The sequence below is a fragment of the Aethalodelphis obliquidens genome, unplaced genomic scaffold, assembly GCF_003676395.1.
Source record: "Aethalodelphis obliquidens isolate GAN/ISIS:26980383/991018 unplaced genomic scaffold, ASM367639v1 scaffold5, whole genome shotgun sequence".
Classification (NCBI taxonomy): Eukaryota; Metazoa; Chordata; class Mammalia; order Artiodactyla; family Delphinidae; genus Aethalodelphis; species Aethalodelphis obliquidens.
Window position 1 is genome coordinate 72611399 of NW_020837949.1, and position 27808 is coordinate 72639206.

Below are 27808 nucleotides of genomic sequence, written 5' to 3' on the forward strand. Positions count from 1 at the left end.
TCTTGCCTCTCTTGTTTCCTGGTGCGCGAGGGGAGGGGATTCAGAGCGCCGCTTAAAGGAGCTCCAGAGACGGGCGCGAGCCGCAGCTATCAGTGCAGACCCTAGAGACGGGCATCAGACGCTAAGGCTGCTGCTGCTGCCACCAAGAAGCCTGTGTGCGAGCACAGGTCACTATCCACACCTCACCTCCCGGGAGCCTGTGCAGCCCGCCACTGCCAGGGTCCCGGGATCCAGGGACAACTTCCCTGGGAGAATGCACGGCGCGCCTCAGGCTGGTGCAACGTCACGCTGGCCTCTGCGGGCCGCAGGCTTGCCCCGCCACCGTGCCCCTCCCTTCCCCCCCACCCCCCACCCCCCACCCCCCGTCCTGAGTTAGCCAGAGCCGCGGAATCAGCTGCTCCTTTAACCCCGTCCTGTCTGAGCTGGAACAGACACCCTCGGGCAACCTACACGCAGAGGTGGGGCCAAATCCAAAGCTGAGCCCCGGGGAGCTGTGCGAACAAAGAAGAGAAAGGGAAATCTCTCCCAGCAGCCTCAGGAGCAGCAGATTAAATCTCCACAATCAACTTGATGTACCCTGCATCTGTGGAATACCTGAAGAGACAACGAATCATCCCAAATTGAGGAGGTGGACTTTGGGAGCAAAGATATATATTTTTTTCCCCCCTTTTTCTCCTTTTGTGAGTGTGTATGTGTATGCTTCTGTGTGTGATTTTGTCTGTACAGCTTTGCTTTTACCATTGGTCCTAGGGTTCTGTCTGTTCTTTGGGGGCTTTTTTACTTTTTAAAATTTTTTTCTTAATAATTATTTTTTTTTTTACTTTAATAACTTTATTGTACTTTATTTTATTTTATCTTCTTTCCTTCTTTCTACTTTTTCTCCTTTTATTCTGAGCTGTGTGGATGAAAGGCTCTTGGTGCTCCAGCCAGGCATCAGGGCTATGCCTCTGAGGTGGAGAGCCAAGTTCAGGACACTGGTCCACAAGAGACCTCCCAGCTCCAAGTAATATCAAGCGGCGAAAATCTCCCAGAGATCTCCATCTCAACGCCAAGACCCAGCTTCACTCAACGACCAGCAAGATACAGTGCAGGACATCCTATGCCAAACAACTAGCAAGACAGGAACACACCCCATCCATTAGTAGAGAGGCTGCCTAAAATCATAATAAGGCCGCAGACACCCCAAAACACACCACCAGACGTGGACCTGTCTACCAGAAAGACAAGATCCAGCCTCATCCACCAGAACACAAGCACTAGTCCCTTCCACCAGGAAGCCTACACAGCCCACTGAACCAACCTTAGCCACTGGGGACAGACACCAAAAACAACGGGAACTATGAACCTGCAGCCTGTGAAAAGGAGACCCCAAACACAGTAAGTTAAGCAAAATGAGAAGACAGAAAAACCCACCGCAGATGAAGGAGCAAGGCAAAAACCCACCAGACCTAACAAATGAAGAGGAAATAGGCAGTCTCCCTGAAAAATAATTCAGAATAATGATAGTAAAGATGATCCAAAATCTTGGAAATCGAATAGAGAAAATACAAGAAACGTTTAACAAGAACCTAGAAGAACCAAAGAGCAAACAAACAATGATGAACAAGACAATAAATGAAATTAAAAATTCTCTAGAAGGGATCAATAGCAGAATAACTGAGGCAGAAAAACGGATAAGTGACCTGGAAGATAAAATAGTGGAAATAACTACTGCAGAGCAGAATAAAGAGAAAAGAATGAAAAGAACTGAGGACAGTCTCAGAGACCTCTGGGACAACATTAAATGCACCAACATTCGAATTATAGGGATCCCAGAAGAGGAAGAGAAAAAGAAAGGGACTGAGAAAATATTTGAAGAGATTATAGTTGAAAACTTCCCTAATATGGGAAAGGAAATAGTCAAGTCCAGGAAGCACAGAGAGTCCCATACAAGATAAATCAAAGGGGAAACACACCAAAATACATATTAATCAAACTATCAAAAATTAAATACAAAGAAAAAATATTAAAAGCTGCCAGGGAAGAGCAACAAATAACATACTAGAGAATCCCCATAAGGTTAACGGCTGATCTTTCAGCAGAAACTCTGAAAGCCAGAAGGGACTGGCAGGACATATTTAAAGTGATGAAAGGGAAAAACCTACAACCAAGATTACTGTAGCCAGCAAGGATCTCATTCAGATTCAATGGAGAAATTAAAACCTTTACAGACAAGCAAAAGCTAAGAGAAATCAGCACCACAAAACCAGCTTTACAACAAATGCTAAAGGAACTTCTCTAGGCAGGAAACACAAGAGAAGGAAAAGACCTACAATAACAAACCCAAAACAATTAAGAAAATGGTCATAGGAACATACATATTGATAATTACGTTAAATGTAAATGGATTAAATGCTCCAACCATAAGACACACACTGGCTGAATGGATACACAAACAAGACCTGTATAGATGCTGTCTACAAGAGACCCACTTCAGACCTAGGGACACAAACAGACTGAAAGTGAGGGGATGGAAAAAATATTCCATGCAAATGGAAATCAAAAGAAAGCTGGAGTAGCAATTCTCACATCAGAAAAAATACACTTTAAAATAAAGACTATTACAAGAGACAAAGAAGGACACTACATAATGATCAAGGGATTGATCCAAGAAGAAAATATAATAATTGTAAATATTTATGCACCCAACATAGGAGCCCCTCAATACATAAGGCAAATGTTAACAGCCATAAAAGGGGAAATCGACAGTAACACAACCATAGTAGGGGACTTTAACACCCCACGTTCACCAATGGACAGATCATCCAAAATGAAAATAAGTAAGGAAACACAAGCTTTAAATGATACATTAAACAAGATGTACTTAATTGATATTTGTAGGACATTCCATCCAAAAACAACAGGATACACTTTCTTCTCAAGTGCTCATGGAACATTCTCCAGGATAGATCATAACTTGGGTCACAAATCAAGCCTTGGTAAAATTAAGAAAATTGAAAGCGTATCAAGTATCTTTTCCGACCACAATGCTATGAGACTAGATATCAATTACAGGAAAAAATCTGTAAAAAATACAAACACATGGAGGCTAAACAATACACTACTTAATAACCAAGAGATCACTGAAGAAATCAAAGAGGAAATCAAAAAATACCTAGAAACAAATGACAGTGAAAACGCGGTGACCAAAAACCTATGGGATGCAGCAGAGCAGTTCTAAGAGGGAAGTTTATAGCAATACAATCCTACCTCAAGAAACAAGAAACATCTCAAATAAACAAACTAACCTTACACCTAAAGCAATTAGAGAAAGAAGAACAAAAAACCCCCGAAGTTAGGAGAAGGAAAGAAATCATAAAGATCAGGTCAGAAATAAATGAAAAAGAAATGAAGGAAACATTAGCAAAGATCAATAAAACTAAAAGCTCGTTCTTTGAGAAGATAAAGAAAATTGATAAACCATTAACCAGATGCATCAAGAAAAAAAGGGAGAAGGAAGAAAAGGGAGAAAAATCTACAAACAATAAATGCTGGAGACGGTGTGGAGAAAAGGGAACCCTCTCTCACTGTTGGTGGGAATGTAAATTGGTACAGCCACTATGGAGAACAGTATGGACGTTCCTTAAAAAACTACAAATAGAACTACCATGCGACCCAGCAATCCCACTGCTGGGCATATACCCTGAGAAAACCACAATTCAAGAAGAGACATGTACCAAAATGTTCATTGCAGCTCTATTTACAATAGCTAGGACATGGAAGCAACCTAAGTGTCCATCGACAGATGAATGGAGAAAGAAGATGTGGCACATATATACAATGGAATATTACTCAACCATAAAAAGAAACGAAATTGAGTTATTTATAGTGAGGTGGATGGACCTAGAGTCTGTCATACAGAGTGAAGTAAGTCAGAAAGAGAAAAACAAATACTATATGCTAAAACATATATATGGAATCTAAAAAAAAAAGAAAGAAAAAAAAAGGTCATGAAGAAACTAGGGGTAAGACGAGAAGACACAGACCTACTAGAGAATGGACTTGAGGATATGGGGAGGGGGAAGGGTAAGCTGTGATAAAGTGAGAGAGTGGCATGGACATATATACACTACCAAACGTAAAATACATAGCTAGTGGGAAGCAGCTGCGTAGCACAGGGAGATCAGCTGGGTGCTTTGTGACCACCTAGAGGGGTGGGATAGGGAGGGTGGGAGGGAGGGAGATGCAAGAGGGAAGAGATATGGGAACATATGTATATGTATAACTGATTCACTTTGTTATAAAGCAGAAACTAACACACCATTGTAAAGCAGTTATACTCCAATAAAGATGTTTAAAAAAATAAAAAATAAAGAATACCTAAATAAATAGGATGTACCTTATTCGTTGATTTAGAGATTGAATATTTTTAAAGGCATGGATTCTCCCCAAATTGATCTATAAGTTTAATGCTATTTCAATCAAAATCCCAGCAGTCTTTTTGCATGTGCAGAAATCAACATGCTGATTACAAAATTTATTTGGAAATTTAAAGGACCAAAAATAGACAAAACAATTTTGATAAAAGAACAACAAAGCTGGAAGACCTACAATAGCTAATTTTAAGACAGCAATTAAGACAGTGGTAATGACATAACAATGGACTTTTAGGTCAGTGGAACACAATAGAGAGTCTAGAAATAGACCCACACATACCTAGTCAATTGATTTTTGACAAGGTCAATGTAATTCAATGGGAGAAAGGAAAGTCTTTTCAACAAATGGTGTTGGAAAAATTGGATATCCATATGGGAAAAAAAAAAAAAGAAATGTGGCCCTTACCTCATACTATATACACGTATAATTTGCCATGAATCTTAGACCAATTGTAAAAACTTAAGCCATAAAACTTCAGAAATAAAAACTTAGGAGAAAATCTTTGTGACCTTAAGGTAGGCAAAAAATTCTGGGAAAAGCACTTACTAGTTAAAAAAATGATAAACTGGGCTTTATTGAAATTAAAACCTTTTAAAAGATACCATTTAGAAAATAAAAAGGCAAGACACAGAGTGAAAGATAATATTCAATACACAGACCTGACAAAGGATGTGCACCCAGAATATATAAAGAACTTTGCAAAATGGTAATTAGACCAAAAAATAAAATAAAATAAAAACTGGACAAAAACTTGAACAGACATTTCACCAAAAAATAATCAAATGAGAAAATATACATGAAAAATATTCAACATTATTAGTCCTCAGGGAAATCCTAAGTAAAACCACAATGAGATACCATTTCACATTCAATAGAATGGCCAGAATTAAAAGGAGTAACAATGGTAACTTCTGGTTAGGATATAAAGCAGTTGGATCTCTCTTTCATTCTGAATAAAGTGAAATTGGTACAATCATTTTAGAAAGAAATTTGACAGTTTACTATAATGTTAAACATAACACTTATGACTCAGCATTCTATTCCTACATATTTTTCCAAAAGAAATGAAAATATGACTACAAGAATATCATGTACATGAATGTTCATAACAGCTTTGTTCATAATATTCAAAAAGTGGAAATAACCCAGATGTTCATCAGCAGCTGAATGTATAAACAAATTGTGATTTATATAGGGTTGCCAGATGAAATACAGAATTTTCAGTAAAATTTGAATCTCAGATAAATAATAATTTTTAGTATGAGTATATCCCAAGTATTGTATGAAATATACTCAAAAACTATTCCATTGTTTACCTGAAAATCAAAATTAACTGAGCTCCATGGTTCTTGGAGTGTTTTTGTTTTTGCTAAATCTGGCAACCCAAGATAGATGCACATTGTGAATAAATAGGAGTGGATTACTCATACACACAACATGGATGAATCTCAAAAATATTATGCTAGATAAAAGAAAACAGACCAAAAAAGTACACAATGCAATTATATCAAGGCTGCAGTATACAAGATTAATATACAAAAGTCACTTTTCTATATACCAACAATGAACAAGTAGAATTGGACATTAAAAACACAATACCATTTATATTAGGATTCCAAGAAATGAAATACTTAGGTATAAATTGAACAGGATACATACAAGATTTATATAAAGAAAACTACAAAACTCTGACAAATAAAATCAAAGAATTAAATAAATGGAGAGATAGTCCATATTCATGGAAAGGAAGACTCAATATTGTCAAAACGTCAGTTCTTCCAACTTGATCTATAGAGTCTATGCAATCTGAATCGAAATCCCAGCAAGTTATTTTGTGGATATCAACAAACTGATTCTCAAGTTTATGTGGAAAGGCAGAAGACCAAGAATAGCCAACACGATGTTGAAGAAGAACAAAGTTAAAAGACTGCACTATCCAACTTTCCAAGACTTATTATAAAGCTACAGTAATCAAGGCAGTACAGTATTGGTGAAAGAAAAACAAATAGATCAATTCAACAGAGTCCAGATAGTGTTTCTTTTAAAGATACCAGTGCATTCAAAAAATGTCTTTAAAACTTTGAAAATCGGTTCAGATTATTCTTAATCTTCCTTAAAATCCTTGATTATCCTATGTTCTCATGTCTTTTAGTCCTAGCCAAATTTTTCTTAGGGCTTCTCTTCACTACACTCTTTTAAAAGAGTTGTTTGTTTTTACAAAGAACAAATCATAAGTCAATACCAGCCAGGCTGAAGTAGAGATTAAGCTGGCATTAAAACACAACTGTGATTGCCATTTCCTGTTCTAATCATCTAACCATGCTGCCTTCTGTTTCTGTTTTCCTTCCTATTTTTCATTAGAAATTTAATACCTTGGTAGGGGAAAAAGGAGCTCAAATGAGTGGAGGACAGAAACAGAGAATCGCGATTGCTCGAGCTTTAGTTCGAAACCCGAAGATTCTGATCTTAGATGAGGCTACTTCTGCCCTAGATACAGAAAGTGAATCAATGGTTCAAGCCACACTGGAGAAGGTAAGTGAGAAGATTCATTTATTATTTTCATATTCTTCTTTCAGCATTATTTTTAAATACAAGAAAGTATGGCTCCATAGCGGATTATTTATTAATTTCAGAGCCCTCCTTAAGGTATGGATGCAGTGATTTGGAAGAAAGAACAAGATGCTATACTTAGTGTTAAAAATATATATGAGGCTCATATCCAAGCAAGCATCCCATATGTACCTCCATTCCAATAGGTCTGCACTTTCCACCTCCCCAGAGTAATTCCACGCCTCTACCACTATCACAATTATAATCGCATCCACCCTTTGTCTCTTCCATATACACCCGTGGGATTTTCTTCTCTGGCCATTTTTTCCTCTTTGGGCAACCCTAGAGTACTCATTTTAACTTAATTTCACTTCAAGTGGAGAAGCATACAGTGTGGTTTGCCTTGACCTTGAACCATCCTCCTTCAACAGCCCTGGGACCCTCGCACTGACTTCCTGCTCATTGCAAGCTGTTGCACATGCTTCATGGCCACAATGCAGAATTGGCCCTTTACCATATTGCACTGCATCAGGGAGGGTAGTTAGTGGTGGTGATATGAAAAGCCACAGAATACTTTTTTCAGTGGCCAAATACTCTTTTAAATCATAACCTTCAAACTCTTCAGAAGGCTTAATGGAACTTTTTACTTTGTGCTTGTCTGAAAATGGGTTGTGTTTTTCTCTGTAAGAAAATTACAGGCTCTTCTTTTTAAACACTGATTTTGTGTGACCAGAAATGGATACTGGCAGCCAGACTGCCCACTGCTTATTGAAAAATCTATTAGTTACTATTATCAACTTACAAATCAGATTTTATAAGTTTTTACCGTTGTTTCCATCTCAAATGATGAGAGTGCCACATGTTGCTCATGATATTTCTTATTTTCATAAAATAAGCAAGTGATATGAAAATCCATGTTCATTGTGGACACTTTGCCAATTTGGTTCATTTTGGTGGAGAAGAAACGATGATTCCCTCAAAAGCATGTCTCATACTTTATTCATTTTTTTATACTTAGTAACTAGGACAGGGCTCTATTTATAGAATACACTCAAATTGTGTTTATTAACGGTGATGTTTAGTTACTTAGGGCTTGAACGTACTGAAAAATGATTACACTTAACCATCTCAAATTACAGTTTTTCTAGTTTTATTGAGATATAATTGATATACATATATAAGATTTTTTAAAAATAATAGGCTGTGAAGTTGTTTAGAGGTTAAATGTTGTACCCATTGTCTTTTCATCCAATATGTTAATCACTTCAGGCAATCAAAACTTGTTCAGACTTTTAAAATAAACAGTTGCTTAGTGACATGATTAATAAATATTTTTTTTCTACTGGTAGAAATGAAATCTATATCATAAGTGAAAAGAAAAGAATACAAAATGTTTGTAAGCTATTATTCCAAGTATATATTTTTAAAATTCAATTATGTTATTGTTTTCCAGTTTTTAAAGGGTGTAATTAAATTAACATTGTAGAGCTGTATGGGTGTGAAACTGCTTTAAATAGACTTTGCTGATCTTTTATGGAGTGAGGGTAAATGGTAGCAAATGAGGTGACAAGTAGTGCAGTAAACTCATGAAATAAATATGCTTCAGTATATAATTGACTTGTGGTGAAGAGGAGAGTTAAAATACAGGCAAGGAAATGAACACTCTAGTGCCATGACAGTCCTGTACACCCACTACACAGATGGTAGTTGCAGAACCGAGTCTTTAAAGAGGTCCCCACCTAAGGAGGGTAGGGCATTCAACATGTCTTGTTTCTGCTCATCTGTCTAAAAACTCTCAGACGCTGTGGCATGACATGGCCTAACCCACAGCAGTTGACAGATTGTTTTATAGCTCAAAATACCATGTAAACCACTAACCAACAAAGAGGGAACAATAAAATGTATTATTTCTTACTGGTGAATGCTGCATCCACCTCCCTCCACAGCCAGCCTTCAGATATCCTCCCAGCCCCTCCTCTCCATTACCTCATTGTCTTCCTTTTATATGAAACTCTAGAACCAGTAGAACTAATCTATAGTGATAAAAAAAATCAGATCAATAGTTTACTGGGGCAGGGGGTGGGTTTTGATTGAAAAGGGGCATGAGGGAAATATCACTCTTGTTCTCACTTGGATTATTGCAATAGATGTCTCTCATGCCCACTTCAATCTGTTCTCAACACCGCAGCCAGACGACGTTATTAAAATGTAAATTTGATCATGTCGTGCTTCTGCTTCAAATCCTTCAATGCCTCCTTATCTCACTTCTTACTCTAAGTAAAAACCAAATTCCTTACAGTAGCTACAAGGTTCTATGGAGTTGGGCACCAAGCTCCTCCTGGAACCTGACACCCTACCACTCTACCCCACATTGGCTGCCCCTTAAACATACCTTAACACTTTTCATCAGCTAACATACTATATATGTATTTGTTTATTTTGTTATCTCCCTTCCTCCACTGGAATATCTACTCTTTGTTGTCAAAGGCATTAATTGGTTAACTGCAGCATACCCAGTGTTAGAACAATGCCTGGCCACTATTAGACAGCCAATAAATATTTGTTGAATAGTATCTGGATGAGTGTGATACAGAATAGTTCCAAGGCCTGAAGTGCTCTTTTCTGGACTTCTTAGTTTAGGCTTGCTGCAATCTAGTTTTGCTTCACTAATCTTGTTCAAGAGGAGGACTTAGGATTAGTGGATAAAGATCTATACTGCAAGCTATGGAGGTCCACTCTGCTACTTGTGTAGACCCAGCATGCCAATGCAGCAGGCTTCCAGGTTACCCTACCATGAGGAGTCGTGGCAGTGAACACCTGCAGGCCCCTGGGGAAGCAGAGGAAGCCCACACTGATTTTAGGATAAAGCCTGTAAAAGCTCTTTGAAATGTTAAAAGTAGTATGCAAATCTAAGGAATAATTATTATTAAGGGAGATTCAGCTACACCACATTAATGGAGTACCTTTAAAAAGACCCTTTGCTAATTATGAAAGATGGGTTTCCATCACAGCTTTATTCTTTGAAGAGACTGAGCTGCTTTTTTGCAGCCCTCATAGGCTTTTCTTTATCATCACGTCTCTTTCTCATGTGGTGCATTGTTTGTCTTCCTCTGAGGCACCTTACATTATGTTTATACTACTTGGAGAATAATAAGTAAATTGGTATATTACATTAGGCTGTGGGTTACCTTATTATATTAAGCCCAAGAAGTGGTTTTCCAAAGCTGAAGTTAGGTTAATTATTACACATACACACACACACACTCACACATGTTTTGGTGTGTCTGTCAGATATCTTACTTTCTCTTTATATATGGAATTGGGAATTTTTTAGATTTTTTCTTTTTTTTTTTTTTTTTACCATTTGTAGCAATACTATAATAGTTGGGAACAGAAAAGGGATTGCTGCAAGGGGATTTCCTTGGCTGGAATTTAGCCAGGAGAACAAAGGCAACACAGAGAATACCTCATCCCAAAGCATCATGGGACATTTTACAAGCTTGCTTAATCAAGCTCACATTTATAAGGCTTGGTGTTAAATTATAGGCCACTAACTTCTTTTAGGATAGCACTCTCCCCCTTTGATAGATCAGGGTCCCATTGAGAATCTGACTAAGAAAGGGAAAAATAAACCACTGTAACTCTTCCGAAAAATCTAAAAGTGCACTTGTACAAAAAGATTTATATATAATATTGAGGGGTTCACAGACCCCCTGAAGCCATTCATAAGTCATTATTTTAGGTGTAATAAAGGAACAAATGAACAATAATAACTAATCCTTACAAGAACCCAATGCGATTCGTACATGTATTCTCCTATTTTACAGATGTGCAAACTGAAGCACGGAGATTGAGTAGTAGATAGGAAGCAATGAAGTCAGAACCTAGACCCAGACAGTCAGCCCTCTAGCTCATTCATATAACCACCATGGTATATTGCCTCAAGATTATACACCTGCTAGGGTTTGAAGCTAAATTTGAAACCAGATCGCTCTTAAACTAGCCTCTTATAGACTTATTTATATGATCCAGCAACTCCACTTCTGGACATGTAACCAAAAAAAGTGAAAGGAGAAACTCAAACAGATACGTGTATATACCAAGGTTCACAGTAGCATCATTCACAATAGCTGAAAGGTGGAAACAATGCAAATGTCCATTGACAGATGAACGGATGAACAAAATGTGGTATGTATATACAATGGAATAGTACTCAGTCTTAAAACGGAAGGAAGTTCTGACGCATGCTACAACATGGATGACCCTAGAAGACATATGCTAACTGAAATAAGACAGACACAAAAAGACAAATATTGTATGATTACACTTATATGAGATACCTAGAATAGTAAAATTCATAGACAGAAAGTAGAATAGAGGTTACCAGGGGCTAAGGGAAGGGAGAATCAGGAGTTATGGTTTAAAGGGTACAGAGTTTCAGTATAGGATGAAGAAAAAGTTCTGGAAATGGAGAGTGGTGATGGTTACACAACAATGTGAATATACATGAAACCACTAAAGTACACTTAAAAATGTTAAAATTACTTTAAAATTTTATGTTATGTTATTTTACCACACAAAAAAAGAATGATCTAAGCCTGAGCATAAAAGAATAGTGACACAGAAGGAATTGACCTCTCAGATCCAGGAGGACCCTACCCTTAAAAATGGTTAGACTGACAGCACAGCAAATACAGCCAATATTTTATAATAGCTTTATATGGAGTATAATCTATAAAAATATTGAATCACTATGTTGTACAACTGAAACTAATATAATATTGTAAGTCAGATATATGTCAATAAAAAATAGTTTTAATGGTTAGAATGGTAAATTTCATGTTATCTGTACTTTACCAGCATTAAAAAAAGAACAACTATTTTCTATACAAAACCACACTGCCTTCTTAGAAAAGAAACTCAAACTGTACCCCAAATTGAAGCTGCTATGTAGGACTGTAATAGACTTGTTTTTGTCCCCTTAAGCTGCTTATTTTGACCCTATTGTATATATAGCTAGTAAATTTTCCTTCCACAAATGAATTTAAATCATTATTACTTAGCAGGACATTTCAAAGTCTTTAAAAAACATAGGAAAAAAACTAAAAAATATACAGCAAGGTATTTTCCCATGATACGGATACTTATCTTAGTGATTTCTGTGAATTTAAATTATTCCTAAGCTTTGTCCTCCTCCACAAATAAGGAAAACTCCTATATAAAATATTGATTATCCTAACTCTTACCAAATAAGACATCTTTAATGTATTGTTTATTGGTCAGCACTCTGAGCTAGGTAAGACAGTATTGACTCCTAGAAGAAAGATGAGCTAATTATTGTAGTGTTTTTTTATTCACTGTTTACTTCATCGTTTGCTTTTTGTTGTAAACTTCTTCACAAATAGTAGCTTTTTAATAAATTTAAGAGAAGGAAAATGGTATTAAGTGACTATAAATAATTTTATTATCTTCAGTTGTTTGTTAAGTTTTTTAGAAGTGAGAATGAAGAGATTCCAGGCTATAAAAAGAAAACATTGTACTATAGTGTACTATTCCAGGTTCCTAATTAGGTAGTACACATGGCTTCAACTCAGCAAAGAGTTTAGATTTTGAATGTGTTTTTTTTTTCTAAAGGGTCTTAACCTAAGCATGCATACATATTCACATGCAAGTTGAAAGGAAGAGATTGGTGAGGAAGTGAGTCCCTTATTAAATATAGCTTCTAAGTGCCTGAAATTTTTCTTTTTGTCACCATGTTTTACAAAAGAGAAAGCATTCTCAGACAGGCATAGTGATGTGACAGTAATTCCATATTGTTCAGCTACGGTACCAATATTGACCCAGAAGAATGCCAGGCCAATTGGCTTTCAACATCATAATGATGTAGTTAAGACACCAAAAATCCTGTATTCCCCATATAACTACCATAGAGACTTTCTTATAGCAGATGATCAGTTAAAATTTGGTAGCTAAAAGATGTGGAAATTTGTTAAAGAGTAGTGAGAGATTTGTCAGACTGTATTTTTGAAGTATTGGGTACTAGGGTTTTCCAGGAGCCTCTTGAGGTATGAAAGAAGGTGGGGAGGTGAGGTAGATGAGCAGATAGGGCTGCACCTCCCCCCACCCCCGCCATCAATAATTCATATAGAGGAGTTACTCATTAACCTGTATGGTTTATTTACATATATCAAGTTTCCACATGTGCTTTCATTTGATGAAAGGATTTTTCATCTTAAAAAAAAAGAGTTTGAAGACCATAGGGCTGCATCATGGAGCAAATGTTATCAGTGGGCCCCAAGTCCACCTGAGGCAATTTTCTAGGAGGCAGTCAGTGGGAACTTGTGGTCCCATAGGTTTCCCACCTCATGCTTTCTGTGAGACACTAGAACTCTGTGTTTCCAGGCTTCTCCAAAGAGTATATTACCCCTGTTAACTGACCCAGCAGTCAAATGCAGGCCCTCTCAAATGCTCACAGCTTTGCATTGTTCTCCTTTCTTTTCCTGTTGCCCACACTTATTCAAGGCCCATGGCCACCAATGGTGAGAAGCTAGCTGGTCTCCTCAGGCCCTTATCTCTGCCCTAGCAATTCTGGGAGGAATGTTTTAAAGCACCCTCTATTTCAAAATCCAAGCTAATTACCTGATGATTTATGGTTGTGCATGGAATTGTGAAGTAATCTGAAAATGCCAGCAGTGTCAAGTAGAGATCTTCCTGTTGACCTTTCTTTGGTCATATAACTAATTGTTTGGCTTTTAGCTTTGTATAAACTGTGAAGGAGGAGAGGAGATGCTAGGAAATCCTTTCAAATTGGTACTTTCTAGAAGAAATAATAGCAACAAAGACATATTGAAAATCTATCACACCTAGGCATCTGAGGAAAACAGTGGAATGGATTGCACTACCTTCCTTATCTTTACAGTAATTCTTGCTAAAAGACAAAGCATATGCTCAAATTTCTTTGATCAGTTTTCTAAAAGGCCTTGGCTTCCAAAATCTCTTCTCTGTTTTAAGTCTGAAATGATTAGTTTGGAAATTGTTTTCTCCCCTATGGCTACTATATCAGTTTTAGGTCACACATATGATGTAGTGAAGTTGTATTCTTGTAGTGTACTTTATAGTACCTTAAGTGTGTATGATACTTGTAGGCTCATTTGATAGGCCTTTGGAGCAGTTTTTCCCTTTTAAAGTATTAGGTATTTCTGTAATTTATTTCACATACTCAGACATTAATTCATGATATTACAAATTAAATTATAACATAACATAGACTTTATTCAAATGTTTGTAGTTTAGACCAGGAGCCTGGCAGCATAAAGATGATACAAATGGGTAAGCTCAGGCCGTTCCCATCTGGGGAACATCAATGCACACTAAGGCACAAATGTAGAAATGGTCATCACTTATTGTCAGTTTTCAGGTGTCAGACAACAGTATGAACTTTCGCAAAATAAGTAAACCTGCACCATGTGTAATGCCTAATAAGTGAAGAAATATGAGAATATATGTGTATAAAAATGCCTGTGAGCCCCTCTTTGAAGACGAGAAGGGCTGGAATAGTACAAACCTGCACGAGGAAACCTTGTGATTCTGATTCTGTCACAAGAGGCTGCACACCATTCTTGACCTTTTCTAGTTGCAATCTCCTAATTGTTTGATTTTACAGCGTTCTCTCTCCCCACATTCTCCTTTGAGTATGATGTGTTATATGTGCCCTTTTATAGTTTTAAATTAAACTTCATATGCATTAATTTGTTTTAAGAAATGTTTGCTAGTACTGTGAAAACCATTGAGCTAATTGGTAACATAGCTTCATCACTAAGGTTTGAGCTCTGTTTGCTTTTAGGAAATAATATTTGTAACCTCAAGGAAATGTAATTGAATCAATGGGAGAGATATGGGCCAGGAGCCTGGGTGTCTGGGTGTTTTCACTTTTGCAGTGATAGTTCTTCTAATGCATTCACACTCAACAACAGTGTTCTTAACATTATCTTTTAAGGCACTGTAATTAAGTCCTAGGGTCTCCAAGACCCAAAATAGAATTCAAACTTCAAGTTTGAATGAGAGAAAGGGAATCAGTATAGGCTGAATGTCTTACCCCTAAAAACTAGGCACATCAGACAAACCCAAACTGAGGGACTTTCTATCAAGTATGTGACAGGTATTCCTCAAAACTGTCTAGTACCTCAAAAATAAGAGCTATCTGAAAAACTGTCCCAGCCAAGAGGAGCCTAAGGAGACATAATGACTAAATGCAATGTGGTATTCTGGAGAGGATTCTGGAACAGAAAAAGGATAATAGATAAAAATTAAGGATACCTGAATAAAGTTTGGAGTCTAGTTAATAATTAGTTTTATATTATTTTGTTAGTTGTGACAAAAGCACTATAGAAATCTCAGATGTTGACCCTGGAGTATACTATGTGCAGGGTACATGGATATTGTACTACCTTTGCAAATTTTTTATAAGTCTAAAATTATTCTAAAATAAAAATTTTATTTAAAAAAACTAAAACGAAAAAGCTAACTACATTTTTTACTAATTTTTCATACCATTCATAAGAATGTTTTTATATAAGCAAGGCTTAGAATTACCACATAAAAGTAAATAAGAGACTGAGGAAAACAAAAAGCAAATAAAAAATCATTCCCCAAGTATTATCCACTCATCAGTTTAATAAAACGTCTGTGTGTTTGGCGATATGAAAAATAAAGGAAGCACTAAGCATTGCAGTACTTAGACCTCTCTTCTACCGCAGAGTATGTTACACATAAATATCATCTATAGAAACTCACATATGTCCATTATCAGACCTTGCTGAAGTTAAGAAAAAGAAATCTTCCTACCTACAATGCAGTTAATTGCTCCTCAATCCGCTTTTTCATTATATTTACGTAACATTCATTAAAATGTCTCAGTCTCATTGGGGATTCTTGCAGAACTTCAAGAATGGCCAGCTGGGTTGCTGTGTACCGATGTTTCTTTTGTTTGACTTTCTTTTTCTTAACAGTTTTTTTGAGGTTTAATTGACTTACAATAAACTGCACATACTAAAGTATACAATTGGAAAAGTTTGGGCATATATGTATACCTGTGAAGCCATCACCACAGTCAAGCTTGTCAACCAATCACTCCCCAAAATTTTTACATGCTTTTTGTAATCACTGCATCCCAACCTTCCTAATGCTTCTTCCCTGACTCTTAACAGCCACTGATTTGTTTACTGCCACTATAGACTAGTGTGTATTTTCTAGAGCTTTATGTAGATGAAATCGGACAGTATGTATCCTGTTCTGTCTGGCTCCTTTCACTAAGCATAACTGTTTTGAGACTCGTGCATGTTGTGGAATGTATTAGTAGTTCCTTCCTTTTTTGTTGATGAATGGTATTCCATTATATGGATATACCACAGTTTGAGCTATTGGTATTGATGCCCACTTGAGTTATTTGGTTTGTTTGCAGGTTTTAAATATTATAGGTAAGGCTGCTCTGAACATTCACGTGTAAGTCTTTCTGTGGACATGAGCTTCTATTTCTCTTGGGTAAATACCTAGGATTTGAATGGGTGAATCTTATGATAGGAGTATGTTTAACTTTTTAATTAAGTGCAAAACTATTTTCCTTTTACGTTCCTATAACATATGAGAATTCCAGCTACTCCACATACTTGTCAATACTTGATATATCCGGGAATTTTGATTTTAGAAATATGTAGTGGTGTCTTATTTTTCTTTTAATCTGAGTTATCCCGATGACTAATGATGTTGAGCATTTTTATGTGCTTATTGACCATCCATATCTCTTCTTTGTTAAAGTGTCTGTTCACATGTTATCCTCATACCATTTTTTGATTGGTCTTTTGTTTTCTTGTCTTTGAGTTTTGAGAGTTCTTTATATATTCTTTACATTCTGGATATAAGGATTTTATCAGATAACTGATTGGAAAATATTTCTTCTCATCTGGGACTTGTCTTTCCATCCTCTTACAAGGATCTTCCAAAGAACAGAAGACTTTGATTTTGAAGAAGTTCAATTTATCATTTTTTTCTTTTGTAAATCAAGCTTTTAGTGTTCTGCTTGAGAAATCTTTGCCAAATCCAAGATCACAAATATTTTCCCCTATGTTTTCTTCTAGCAGTATTATAGTTTTAGTTTTACATTTAGGTTTATGATAAATTTTGTGTTAATTTCTGTTCATGGTGTTTTGTATGGTGAGAAGTTTGTTTCATTGTTGTTTTGTTTTATTTTGTTTGCACATTGCAGTTGTTCCAGCAATATTTGTTGAAAGGACTGTTTTTCTGCATGGAACTGCCTTTACACATTTGTAGAAAATCAGTTTGTCCACATATGTATGGGTCTATCTTTGGACTCTCTGTTATACTGATGTCTCTATGGCTTATTTTCCTTCTTTTATATAATTGATTTCTGCTTGGATCTTTATTATTTCCTTTGTTCTGCTTACTTTAAATTTAACTTGTTCTTCCCTCTTTGTTTTCTTAGGTTGAATCTGAGGTCATTTACTTGAGAAGTGTTATTTGGTTTCCAAGCATTTTGGGATTTTCCAGAGATGTTTCTATATTGAATTCTAATTTAACAATTTTGTGGTCAGAGAACATACTTTGTATGACTTGAATTTTTAAAAATTTATTAAGACTTGCTTTATGACACAGAATATGGTCTATCTTGGTAAATATTCTATGTAGACTTGGAAATGATGTGCATTTGCTGTTGTTGGGCGAAGTGTTCTATGAATATCAATTATGTGAAGTCAGTTAATAGTGTTATTCAAGTCTTCCTTATCCTTATAGATTCTCTGTGTACTTGTTCTATAAATTATTGAGAGAGGGATATTGAATTCTCCAACTATTATTGTACATTGGATTTGTCCTTGCAGTTGTATCCATTTTGGTGTCATGTATTTCGGATCTCTGTTATGATGGGCATAAACATTCAGGATTGTCAGGTCCTCTTGATAAATTGATCCCTCTATCATTATGAAGTAAACTTCTCTACTCTGGTTATGTCCTTTGCTCCTCAGTCTTCTTTTTCTGATACTCATATAGCCCACCCCAGCTCTCTTTTACTTAGAGTTATGATGGTATGTCTTTTTCCATCCTTTTAATGTAGACCTATTTGTGTCTTTATTTAAAAAATGTGTTTCTTGTAGGTGGCATACAGTTGGTTCTTGGCTTTGTATTCAGTCTGACAATCCTTGACTTAATTGGAGTATTTAGACCATTTACATTTAATGTGATTATTGATATGAATTAATTTAAATAGATCATCTTTGCTATTGTTCTGCCGTTGCTCCTGTTTTCCTCATGTTCTCCCTTCACTTGGATTACCTGAGTACTTTTTATGATTCCTTTTCATCTCTTTTGTAAGTTTATTAGCTATAACTCTTTGTTATTTCAGTGATGGGTTTAGGGTTTATAGTATATACCTTTAACTTATCACCATCTACCTTCAAATGATATTACATCACCTCTCATAGAGTAAAAAGGACTTACATTAGTATACTTCCATTCCTCCATTTCTGGCCTTCAAGCTATTATTATTATAATTATCTAATTATCTAATAGTAATATACATGTGTTATAAAGTTATACATGTATTATAAACCCAATGCTACATTGTTTTCACTGTTGTTTTCTTTTTTTTGCTTAAATCATTTATTTTTAAAGAGATTTAAATAATAAGGAAAAAACTATATAATTTCCCATGTATTTACCATTTCCAGTGCTATTTATTTCTTTAATGTCCTTGTCTGCTAAATTTTACATCTGTGTTAGTTCTGGAGCAGTCTCCATTAATTGATTTTTCTCCTTGTTATTAGTTGTATTTTCTAGCTTTTTTGCATGCCTGGCCATTTTTTATTGGGTGTCAAAAATTGCGAATTGGGCTTCCCTGATGGCGCAGTGGTTTAGAGTCCGCCTGCCGATTCAGGGGACACGGGTTCGTGCCCCGATCCGGGAAGATCCCACATGCCGTGGAGCGGCTGGGCCCGTGAGCCATGGCCGCTGAGCCTGCGCGTCCGGAGCCTGTGCTCCACAACAGGAGAGGCCACAACAGTGAGAGGCCCGCGTACCGCAAAAAAAAAAAAAAAAAAAAAATTGTGAATTTTACCTTGTAGGGTTCTGGTTATTTTTATATTCTTAGAAATATTCTTGACTTTTGCTGAGAGATGCAGCTTTTACTTAGAAACAAGTTGACATTTTTTCTTTACTTTTAATTTTTGTTAGGCTAGACCGGAGTATTTTTAGTCTAAAGCAAAGTATTCTCCACTATGAAGGCAGGACTCTTTTGAGTACTCTACCCAATGCCCCCGTGAATTATGAAGTTTCGCAGTCATGCTGGTTGGAACAGGTATGATACCCTCTAATCCTTTCAGGTGCCTCCTTCTCTAGCCTTGAGTAGTTTCCACATTCTTCTACAGTCAGTTCTCCATTGAATACTTGAGAGGGATCCTCTAAAGATTTCCCAAGTTCTCTCTGCATTTTTTTCCTCTCTAGCACTGTTCTCTGTGAACTCTTGCTGTCTTGGTCTTCCCACACCCTTAACCCCACCTCCTTAACTCAGCAAGTCAACCAACTCCACTTGCATTCCTCCTCCACACACTGCACCCTGAAAATTCTTTCAAGGAAATAAACTGGGGCAATTGTAGTACTCACCTTCTGTGTTTCAAGTGGTCACTGTGCTTCATTGCCTAATAAATATTCAGTGTTTTGAAAACCATTTTTCCAGTTGTTTTCTTGGTTTCAGGTGAGAGAATAAATCTTATCCTTGATACCTCATCTTGGTTCAAAGGAAAATTCTGTCTTTTATTTTATACAGTTGACTGTTCATTTTTTGAGGCACTGCCTTGGTATTCTCCTTTCCCAATATATTTACTTCTTATATTTTACAAAATTCAGAAATCACCCATTTTTAAAACCATACAGTATAAACTATTAGAGAGTAGAGTTTATAAATATTATTTAAATGAAGTATATATTATAGAATTGAAAATAGCTCTTTGGTATGCATTCTCAGTATTATAAGATCACTATTAAGGATCAGTAATTTTCATCATTACCTGCATTTCAACACAAGGAGTTTAAATAGTTCTACTTTGTTCATGTATAAAACTGTTTACAGAAGTGTACAAAAAGAGTAGGCCGAATGAAAAGCCTACACTTAGTGCTGGTGTAAGGTACAGGAAAAGAAAACTTGTAGGGTATAAGAAGCAGTCAATGCAAAGGGCTTTAGTCACATTAACAGGAAGACATCTCACAGAGATGCAGCAGGGTTTGTGGACTTAAAGCATTCAAACGACCTGAGTGTGCGTTTCAGCATTACCAATTGCCTGCTATGTGGACTGACATCCATTACATAACTTCCTGAGCCTCAGTTTCTCTATCTCTTAGAGGAAAATAAGCATACTTTCCAAATCAGCTCATGGGACAGTGTGAGCAAAACCAAACAGAGAACTGTTAGTTATAGAACCTTTTAAACTCTAACATTCTTTAAAATGTAAGATATTTTCAAAAGTAATAATTATTTTTGCCATCAGTAGTTAATAATTAATCATATATATATATATATATATATAAATTAAGTTGTCTTAAGGAGTAAAAAGAGAAAAGAAGCAATAAAAACAGTTCAAACTATTATGTCTGTAGCTATTTACCACAGCATCAACATTTTTACCTTGATTATTTTGTAACCTCTCAAATCTCAAAAACATGATAAAATAACTTGTATGGAAAAAATAGAATCTAAGGGTTTAGAAAGACCTTAAAAGTCCTGAAACCATATGTAAATACAGAGTGATGGATAATTTGTAAAGAACAAATTTCATTTATATACACCTTTCCCCTGTTCAGAAACTTCCCGTAAATTCTGTTCCGTACAGAAGAAACACTCTTTAAAATTGCTTTACGTTAACTAGCCCTAAATTCTATTCCTAGCTCCATGACCTTCCATTCTTCAAACAACTCTGCTACATGTGAACCTCAATATTCTTCACAAATCCATGCCCTTTTTTTTAATTGAAGTATAGTTAGTTTACAATGTTGTGTTAGTTTCTGGTGTACAGCAAAGTGATTCAGATATATGTATATGTGTGTGTGTGTGTGTGTGTGTGTATATATATATATATATTCTTTTTCAGATTCTTTTCCATTATAGTTTATTACAAGATGTTGAATATTGTTTCCTGTGCTATACAGTAGGATCTGGTTGTTTATCTATTTTATATATAATAGTTTGTATCTGCTAATCCCAAACTCCTAATTTATCCCTTCCCCCCCCTTTACCCTTTGGTAACCATAAGTTTGTTTTCTATTTCTGTGAGTCTGTTTCTGTTTTGTAAATAAGTTCATTTGTATCAGTTTTTAGATTCCACATGTAAGTGATATCATATGATATTTATCTTTCTCTGTCTGGCTTATTTCACGTAGTTTGATAATCTTTAGATCCATCCATGTTGCTGCAAATAGCATTATTTCATTCTTTTTTATGGCTGAGTAATATTCCATTGTATATGTGCACCTATCCATTCACCTGTTGAATGCATGCCCTTTTAAGCCCAACTGCCTGATTTGCTATAGCCTCTATCATAATTACCCCTCATCTTTTTCTCCCTGGCAAACTTCTATTCTTTCATTAAGACCCTACTCAAAATCATCTATTTGACAATCTTCATTCAACTAGACAGTTAATCACTTCTGCTCTCCTGTGGTATTTTTATATAACTTCAATTACAGATTTATTACTTTACGTTGTAATTATTTTTCTGCCTCCCTTATTAGCTCTCTCAAAGTTAAAGACCTTGACTTATCTTTGGGCTTGCTCTCAGTAAATAGTCAAGGGTCTGCAGCCTGAAGACAGTTAATAGTATGAAAGCTATTATTTACTGCAAACTTTCCATGTTTGAGGCATGGTACCAAGGATATTAATCTGTGCAATAACCCTAAAATATAGGTAGCATAATTTTCCCCATTTAACAAATGAGGAAACTAAGACTCAGGGAAGTTAAGCAACTAGTCTAAGATTGCAGACCCCCAAAAATGGCAGAAACAAGACTCAAACCTAGAAACTGTGACTCCAGAGAACAGAAGTGATGAAAAAATTATTGAAAATTAAGATTTCCTCTATAAACATGGTACTCTTTATGGTCTATATATGAGATTGCTTACCATTTGTACTTAATTAGCATGTAATACAATAACAGTTATGTCCATCATTATATATGTCAGAGTTACTGTATTGTGAGTTTTACTTGAAACAGTGGACTCCATTCCTAGTCTGTTCTTTGCTTAGCTATTCATGCAGTGTGATGATCTGCTTTCAGACTAAAAAAATCAAGGGGAATTTGGTGCCAGTCATATTGTCTCATTATCTTGTATTTTTAAAAAAGAGGTCTGAAACACAGGTAGGGCTACTGAGGGCAGAAGTAACTATCTATTCTATCTACTCTATGTGACAGGAGATGTAGGTTAACTGTAATACAAATTTAGATGCTTTGAATAATAATTACAGTCTGATTATTAGAATGTTATTGAGGTCGTGACAAAAAGGAATCCTACCTTGGATAGATGTTAAATTTTCTTTTTTTTTCTTTTTATCTACCTGTTTAAAGAGCTCTCTTAATATCTATGCTTGAGACAAACCAGCTAGGTACACCCACATGGAAACCTTTTTACCTTTAACAATGATCAGGGCCAGCTACATGATTGTAGGGCCCTAGTGAAAATGAAAATATGGGCCCTCCTGCTCAAAAATTATTAAGAATTACAAGATGGCAACAGCAGAGCATTAAACCAAGAGTGGGACCCTTCTAAGCATGGGGCCCTGAGCAACTGCATAGTTCACACACCCATGAAGCTGGTTCTGCCAGTGATCTCTTTACTGCCACCACAACTAGGAGGAACTTTAGATGACTATGATACAGTGACCTAGCCCCTCCTATGAACTTTAGGCATCATTCCTCATTACTAACCCAAATTATAACATTCTTGGTTGTTGGTTGGCTGAGTACAAAATGCACATGCATGTTGGTTGGCTTGAGTACAAAATGTGCATGCAAAATGCACATGCATACACATCAAGTATGTATATGTCTATACATATATTGAATATGTTTATATATGTGCATGTATTCCTGACATAAATATATGTGTGCATACATATATATGATATTTACAGATAAGTCTGTTTCAAGAGCCAAACTTAGTAACAATATTTGCTTAATGCAGAAACCTAGGTTTGATAAGTTATAGTGTCTTCATTCCCAGTCCTATTTCCCTGGGTATTTTTTAAAATTAATGCCCAGGTAGAATATTCGATATACGTAGTAAGCATTTCTCTACTGCTATTTGGAACCTGAGTGGTATATATGATTTCTCTTTAACTTTCCTGACCCTAGACCATAAATTCAAATGATTTTAAGTTATAATTACATCTCCCAGTTGTCCTGAAAAATTTCCAGTTTGCCCCTTTTGTCCCACTCAAGAATGTCCTTCTTTTGATGATACTTTAGATGATCACCTTAATATTAGCCAAATATATCAGAATATAACTTTCATCCTTTTTTTATTTTAAATAAGGTGCTGTAAATATAATAGTTAAAAAGGCCTTTAATCAAAACAGTGTATTTTCAGTTTTTCATAATAGCACCTACTTTTTGCTCATGAGCATATAGATATTACTCATAAAAACAAAAGCTATTAAAAATGGAATATATTTTTCCAAATTGTTTTAGCTTTCTTTTAAACAAAAATGAAATACATATACATTAAATAAAATTGAGAAAATTGAAACAAGAAGAATACAACACATAGGCCCAATAGTTAAATATAGGCACTCTTAGTATTTTGCTACATTACTATATAGGTGTCTTTTTCTATGGATAGTTTTCTTTTTTTTAACTTAGTTATAACATGATGCAACTTTTTTTCCTGTATTTTTTCCATATAACATTATATCATAAATCTGTTTCCACAGTGTTATTTAATCTTAATAACTATTGTTTTCAAGTTTCCTTCTCTTATAGATTTGGAATAGAGGAGTTTGAAAGAAATACTTATCTCCTTCATCAACTACTGCAATGGAGAGACCCTTTTTAGAGAATAGAGAACATCATACCAGATTCTAGTATACCAGTCTTTCCCATGACTGGCTGAAGCCTTGAGCAAGCTTCTAAAGTTTTCTGAGCTCCAATTTCCTTCTCTGTAATAGATAAGGATAAAATATGAGAATGATAAAAAATAAATAGCAGTAATAATAATTGTAATAATATTAACTGTCAGTCCTTGAATATCCAGAAATTTTTAGTGTGCCTGTAGTATGCCAAACGTATCGGTTATTGTGCTAAGCATTTCCAAAAAATATATTACCTTAGGAATAGTTAAGACAATCTTGTAGAGTAGCAATAAAGCTAGAAGACTTAGATTAGTATATATAAAGCCCTATAGACAAACTGAATAGTAGAACAATATACAGAATACAGAAACAGACCCAAAATAATGGTCACCTGATTTAATAACAAAAACTTCTCTGTAGTGCAATAGAGAAAGGATTTTTTTTTCCAAAAAATGCTGCTGGGACAATTGGTTAACTACATAGGGAAATGTCCATTGACTCCTACTTGACACCACACACAAAAGTCAATTCCAGATGAATTATAGATCTACATATGAAAGGCAAAATGATAAAGGTTGTAAAAGATAGAAAAACATTCATGTGACGTTGGAGTAGATAAAGATTTCTTAAACATGACACAATATAAATTATTAGAGAAAAGTTGATCAATTGGACTTCATTAAAATTTTAAATTTTATTCATCAAAAGACACCATTAAGAGAGCGAAAACAACAGTATAGAGGGGGAAAAATAATTGTAATACATAGTATCTGACAAAGTCCTCATATATAGAATATATAAACAACTTCTGAAAATTGACAAGAAAAAGATAGTTCCAATAGAAAAACAAACAAAAACATACAGTTCACAGGAGAGAATACCCAAATTGCCACTAACGATATGAAAAGTTTTTCAATTTTATCAGTCACCAGGAAAGTGCAAATAAAAGCCACAATATGATAGTATTCACCTGCCAGACAAAGAAAATACCAAGTGTTGGTGAGAATATAGAGTAAACGTAACTCTCTTTCACTGTTGGAAAACATTTATAAACTGGGACAACCACTTTGAAAAGCTGTTTGGCAGAATCTAAAATAGCTGAGCATATGACTCAATAATTCCCCTCCTAGGTATACATCTACTAGAATTGGGGACATATGTTCACCAAGTAAATATGTGTAGGAATCTATTCATAATAGGAAAACCCTGAAACTACCCAAATGTCAATGACCAGTAGAATGGAAAATAAATTGTGGTATCTTCACACAATGCAATACTATTCAGCAATAAGAATGATCTCCAATGATATAAAACAAAATGGATGAATCTCAAAAACATAATGTTAAACAAAAATGCCTGGACATAGAAGGGTATGTACTGTATAATTCCATTTATATAAAAGAAAATAACTAAACAAAATAAATCTAAGCTGTTAGAAGTTAGGAGGGTGGTTACCGTTGGTGGAGGTGAGTGGTAACAGTGATTAGAAGAGAGCTTGAAGAGGGTTTCAGGGTGCTGGTAATGATCTGTTTTGTAATCGGGGTACTGTGCATCTGGATGTAATTGGTTTGTGAAAGTGCATTATCTGTACACTTATGTGTACTTTTCCGTATGTATTGATATATAATATTTGTTAAAAAGTCAAAAACATATTATCTTGAATCTGTACCCCATTTTAGAGATGAAAAAATAAGAAATACTAAGTTTAAGTTACTTAAACTTAGTTATTTTTAGTTACTAATAGCCAGGCGGTTGTTAGGTGGCTCAGATTAAATGGTCTTTAGTTTCCTTTCTAGTTCTAAGATACTATGGTTTTATAAATCCACCAGTTTGGAACCTAACTTCCTGCCTTTTTATTTTAATTTCTATTGGCCTCCCTAATCAAAGTTTTCAAACTTCTATATCCAGAGGTAAGATTCTTTGATACTCAAAAAATACTATAAGAAGTTTTCTTGAATATTCAGAGTTTGTTATTTCTGCTAATTTATATTTATTTTCTTTGCTTATTGTTTTATAGGCAAGTGAAGGTCGGACTACAATTGTGGTAGCTCACCGGCTTTCCACTATTCGAAGTGTAGATATGATTGTGACTATAAAAGATGGGATGGTGGTGGAAATGGCAAAACAGGGTCTATATTATTCACTTGCAATGTCACAGGTAATGTTTACATGACATAATGTATGTTTGCAGATTTTTTTTGACTTTTCAGAAATCACGCCATGCTAGAAAATAGAAGTCTTGAATTATAATCTTAGGTTTCACAAGGCAACCAAGGTTTATTTATAGTTCCTTAGTGAAGAAATTCAGTGAGTCTAATATCCTCAGCATTGTGCTAGACAATGATGAAAGTTAAAGAACTAATTGTTACATAGTACCTAATATTTGCCAGGCACACTACAAATAGGCTTCAAATCTTGTATGTGGCAGATCCAGAGCAATCTAACTCTATATTCCGTGTTAAAACACAAAGAAATATAACACACAATCCCTACTTAAAGACTTAAAACTTAGCTACAGAGGCAAAATGCAGAATCATGCATACAGATGTTACAAGTTGTAGAAATAAGAAGCAAGATTGATGGGGATATAGGGAACTAGATTACCCATGGAAGTATTCATGAAGAAATCTTGAAGGCAAGAAGGTAGGAGGGGGATTTCCCTGGTGGCGCAGTGGTTAAGAATCCGCCTGCCAATGCAGGGGACACGGGTTCAATCCCTGGTCTGGGAAGATCCCACATGCTGTGGAGCAACTAAGCCCGTGCGCCACAACTACTGAGCCTGCATGCTGCAATTACTGAGGCCTGTGCTCCTAGAGCCCATGCTCCACAACAAGAGAAGCCACCACAATGAGAAGCCCATGCACCGTAACAAAGAGTAGCCCCCACTCGCCACAACTAGAGAAAGCCCGTGCGCAGCAATGAAGACCCAATGCAGCCAAAAATAGATAAATAAAATTTTAAAAATTATAAAGGTAAGAGGTGGAAAAGGAGGAGAAATCTAGGTAATGTGGAAGTAATAAGGAACTTGGTTTGTAACTAAACAGAAAGGAGACCAGCCTGCCATGAGTAATGAGTGTTGGGGGAATAATGGAAAATTTGGATAATGAAGGTCAGATTATGAAAAGGCTGAGACTTCCTGTGTCGGAAGCACCTACCCCAGTGCTTGGCACACTCAAAATCTATCTGCTGAATGAAAGGATGCACACATATATCCATACCGTGTATACATCAAATTCTCACAGGGAGACCAGAAAGCTCATATTAGGCAATGAAGAGGAGGCACGATAATCCTGGAGGCACACTGACAAACTCCTGTTTTTGAGGATCCACATGTTTGCATGCATATGACCCAGCCTACTGAATTTCACATGGTTCTTCCATTAGGGTGCATTAACGTAAGTGATAGTGATTAGGCTCTAGCTCTCTTCTTCATTCTGCCTTCATCTCTTGGTCTGGAAGGCAGCTTCTTTCCAAGGGGTCTTCTGCAGACAACTAATATCAACCTTTTTTGGTTTATTTTACTTCTTCAACTTTCTGATTATATTTTTGATATCAATATTATTATTTCACAAATTAGGAAACTTAGAAAGTTATGAGTCTCCATCTCATCAAACTTAGAATTTCAAACCCCAGCTTTCTCCACAATTCTAGAATGAAGGATTTTTAAACACATCCTCTAAAGCAATGATAATAAAAAAAAATTAAAAGTTTGAAAATGTA

At 35.7% G+C, this 27808-nt stretch overlaps 1 protein-coding gene across 1 annotated transcript in view; it reads left to right on the forward strand.

The window, feature by feature from the left end:
* Positions 1–27808, forward strand: part of ABCB5 (ATP binding cassette subfamily B member 5) — a 113979-nt gene that overhangs the window by 27715 nt on the left and 58456 nt on the right. Inside the window, 2 exon segments of the mRNA XM_027101338.1 lie at positions 6778–6948; positions 26106–26246. Coding sequence (XP_026957139.1) covers positions 6778–6948; positions 26106–26246 — 312 coding nt within the window.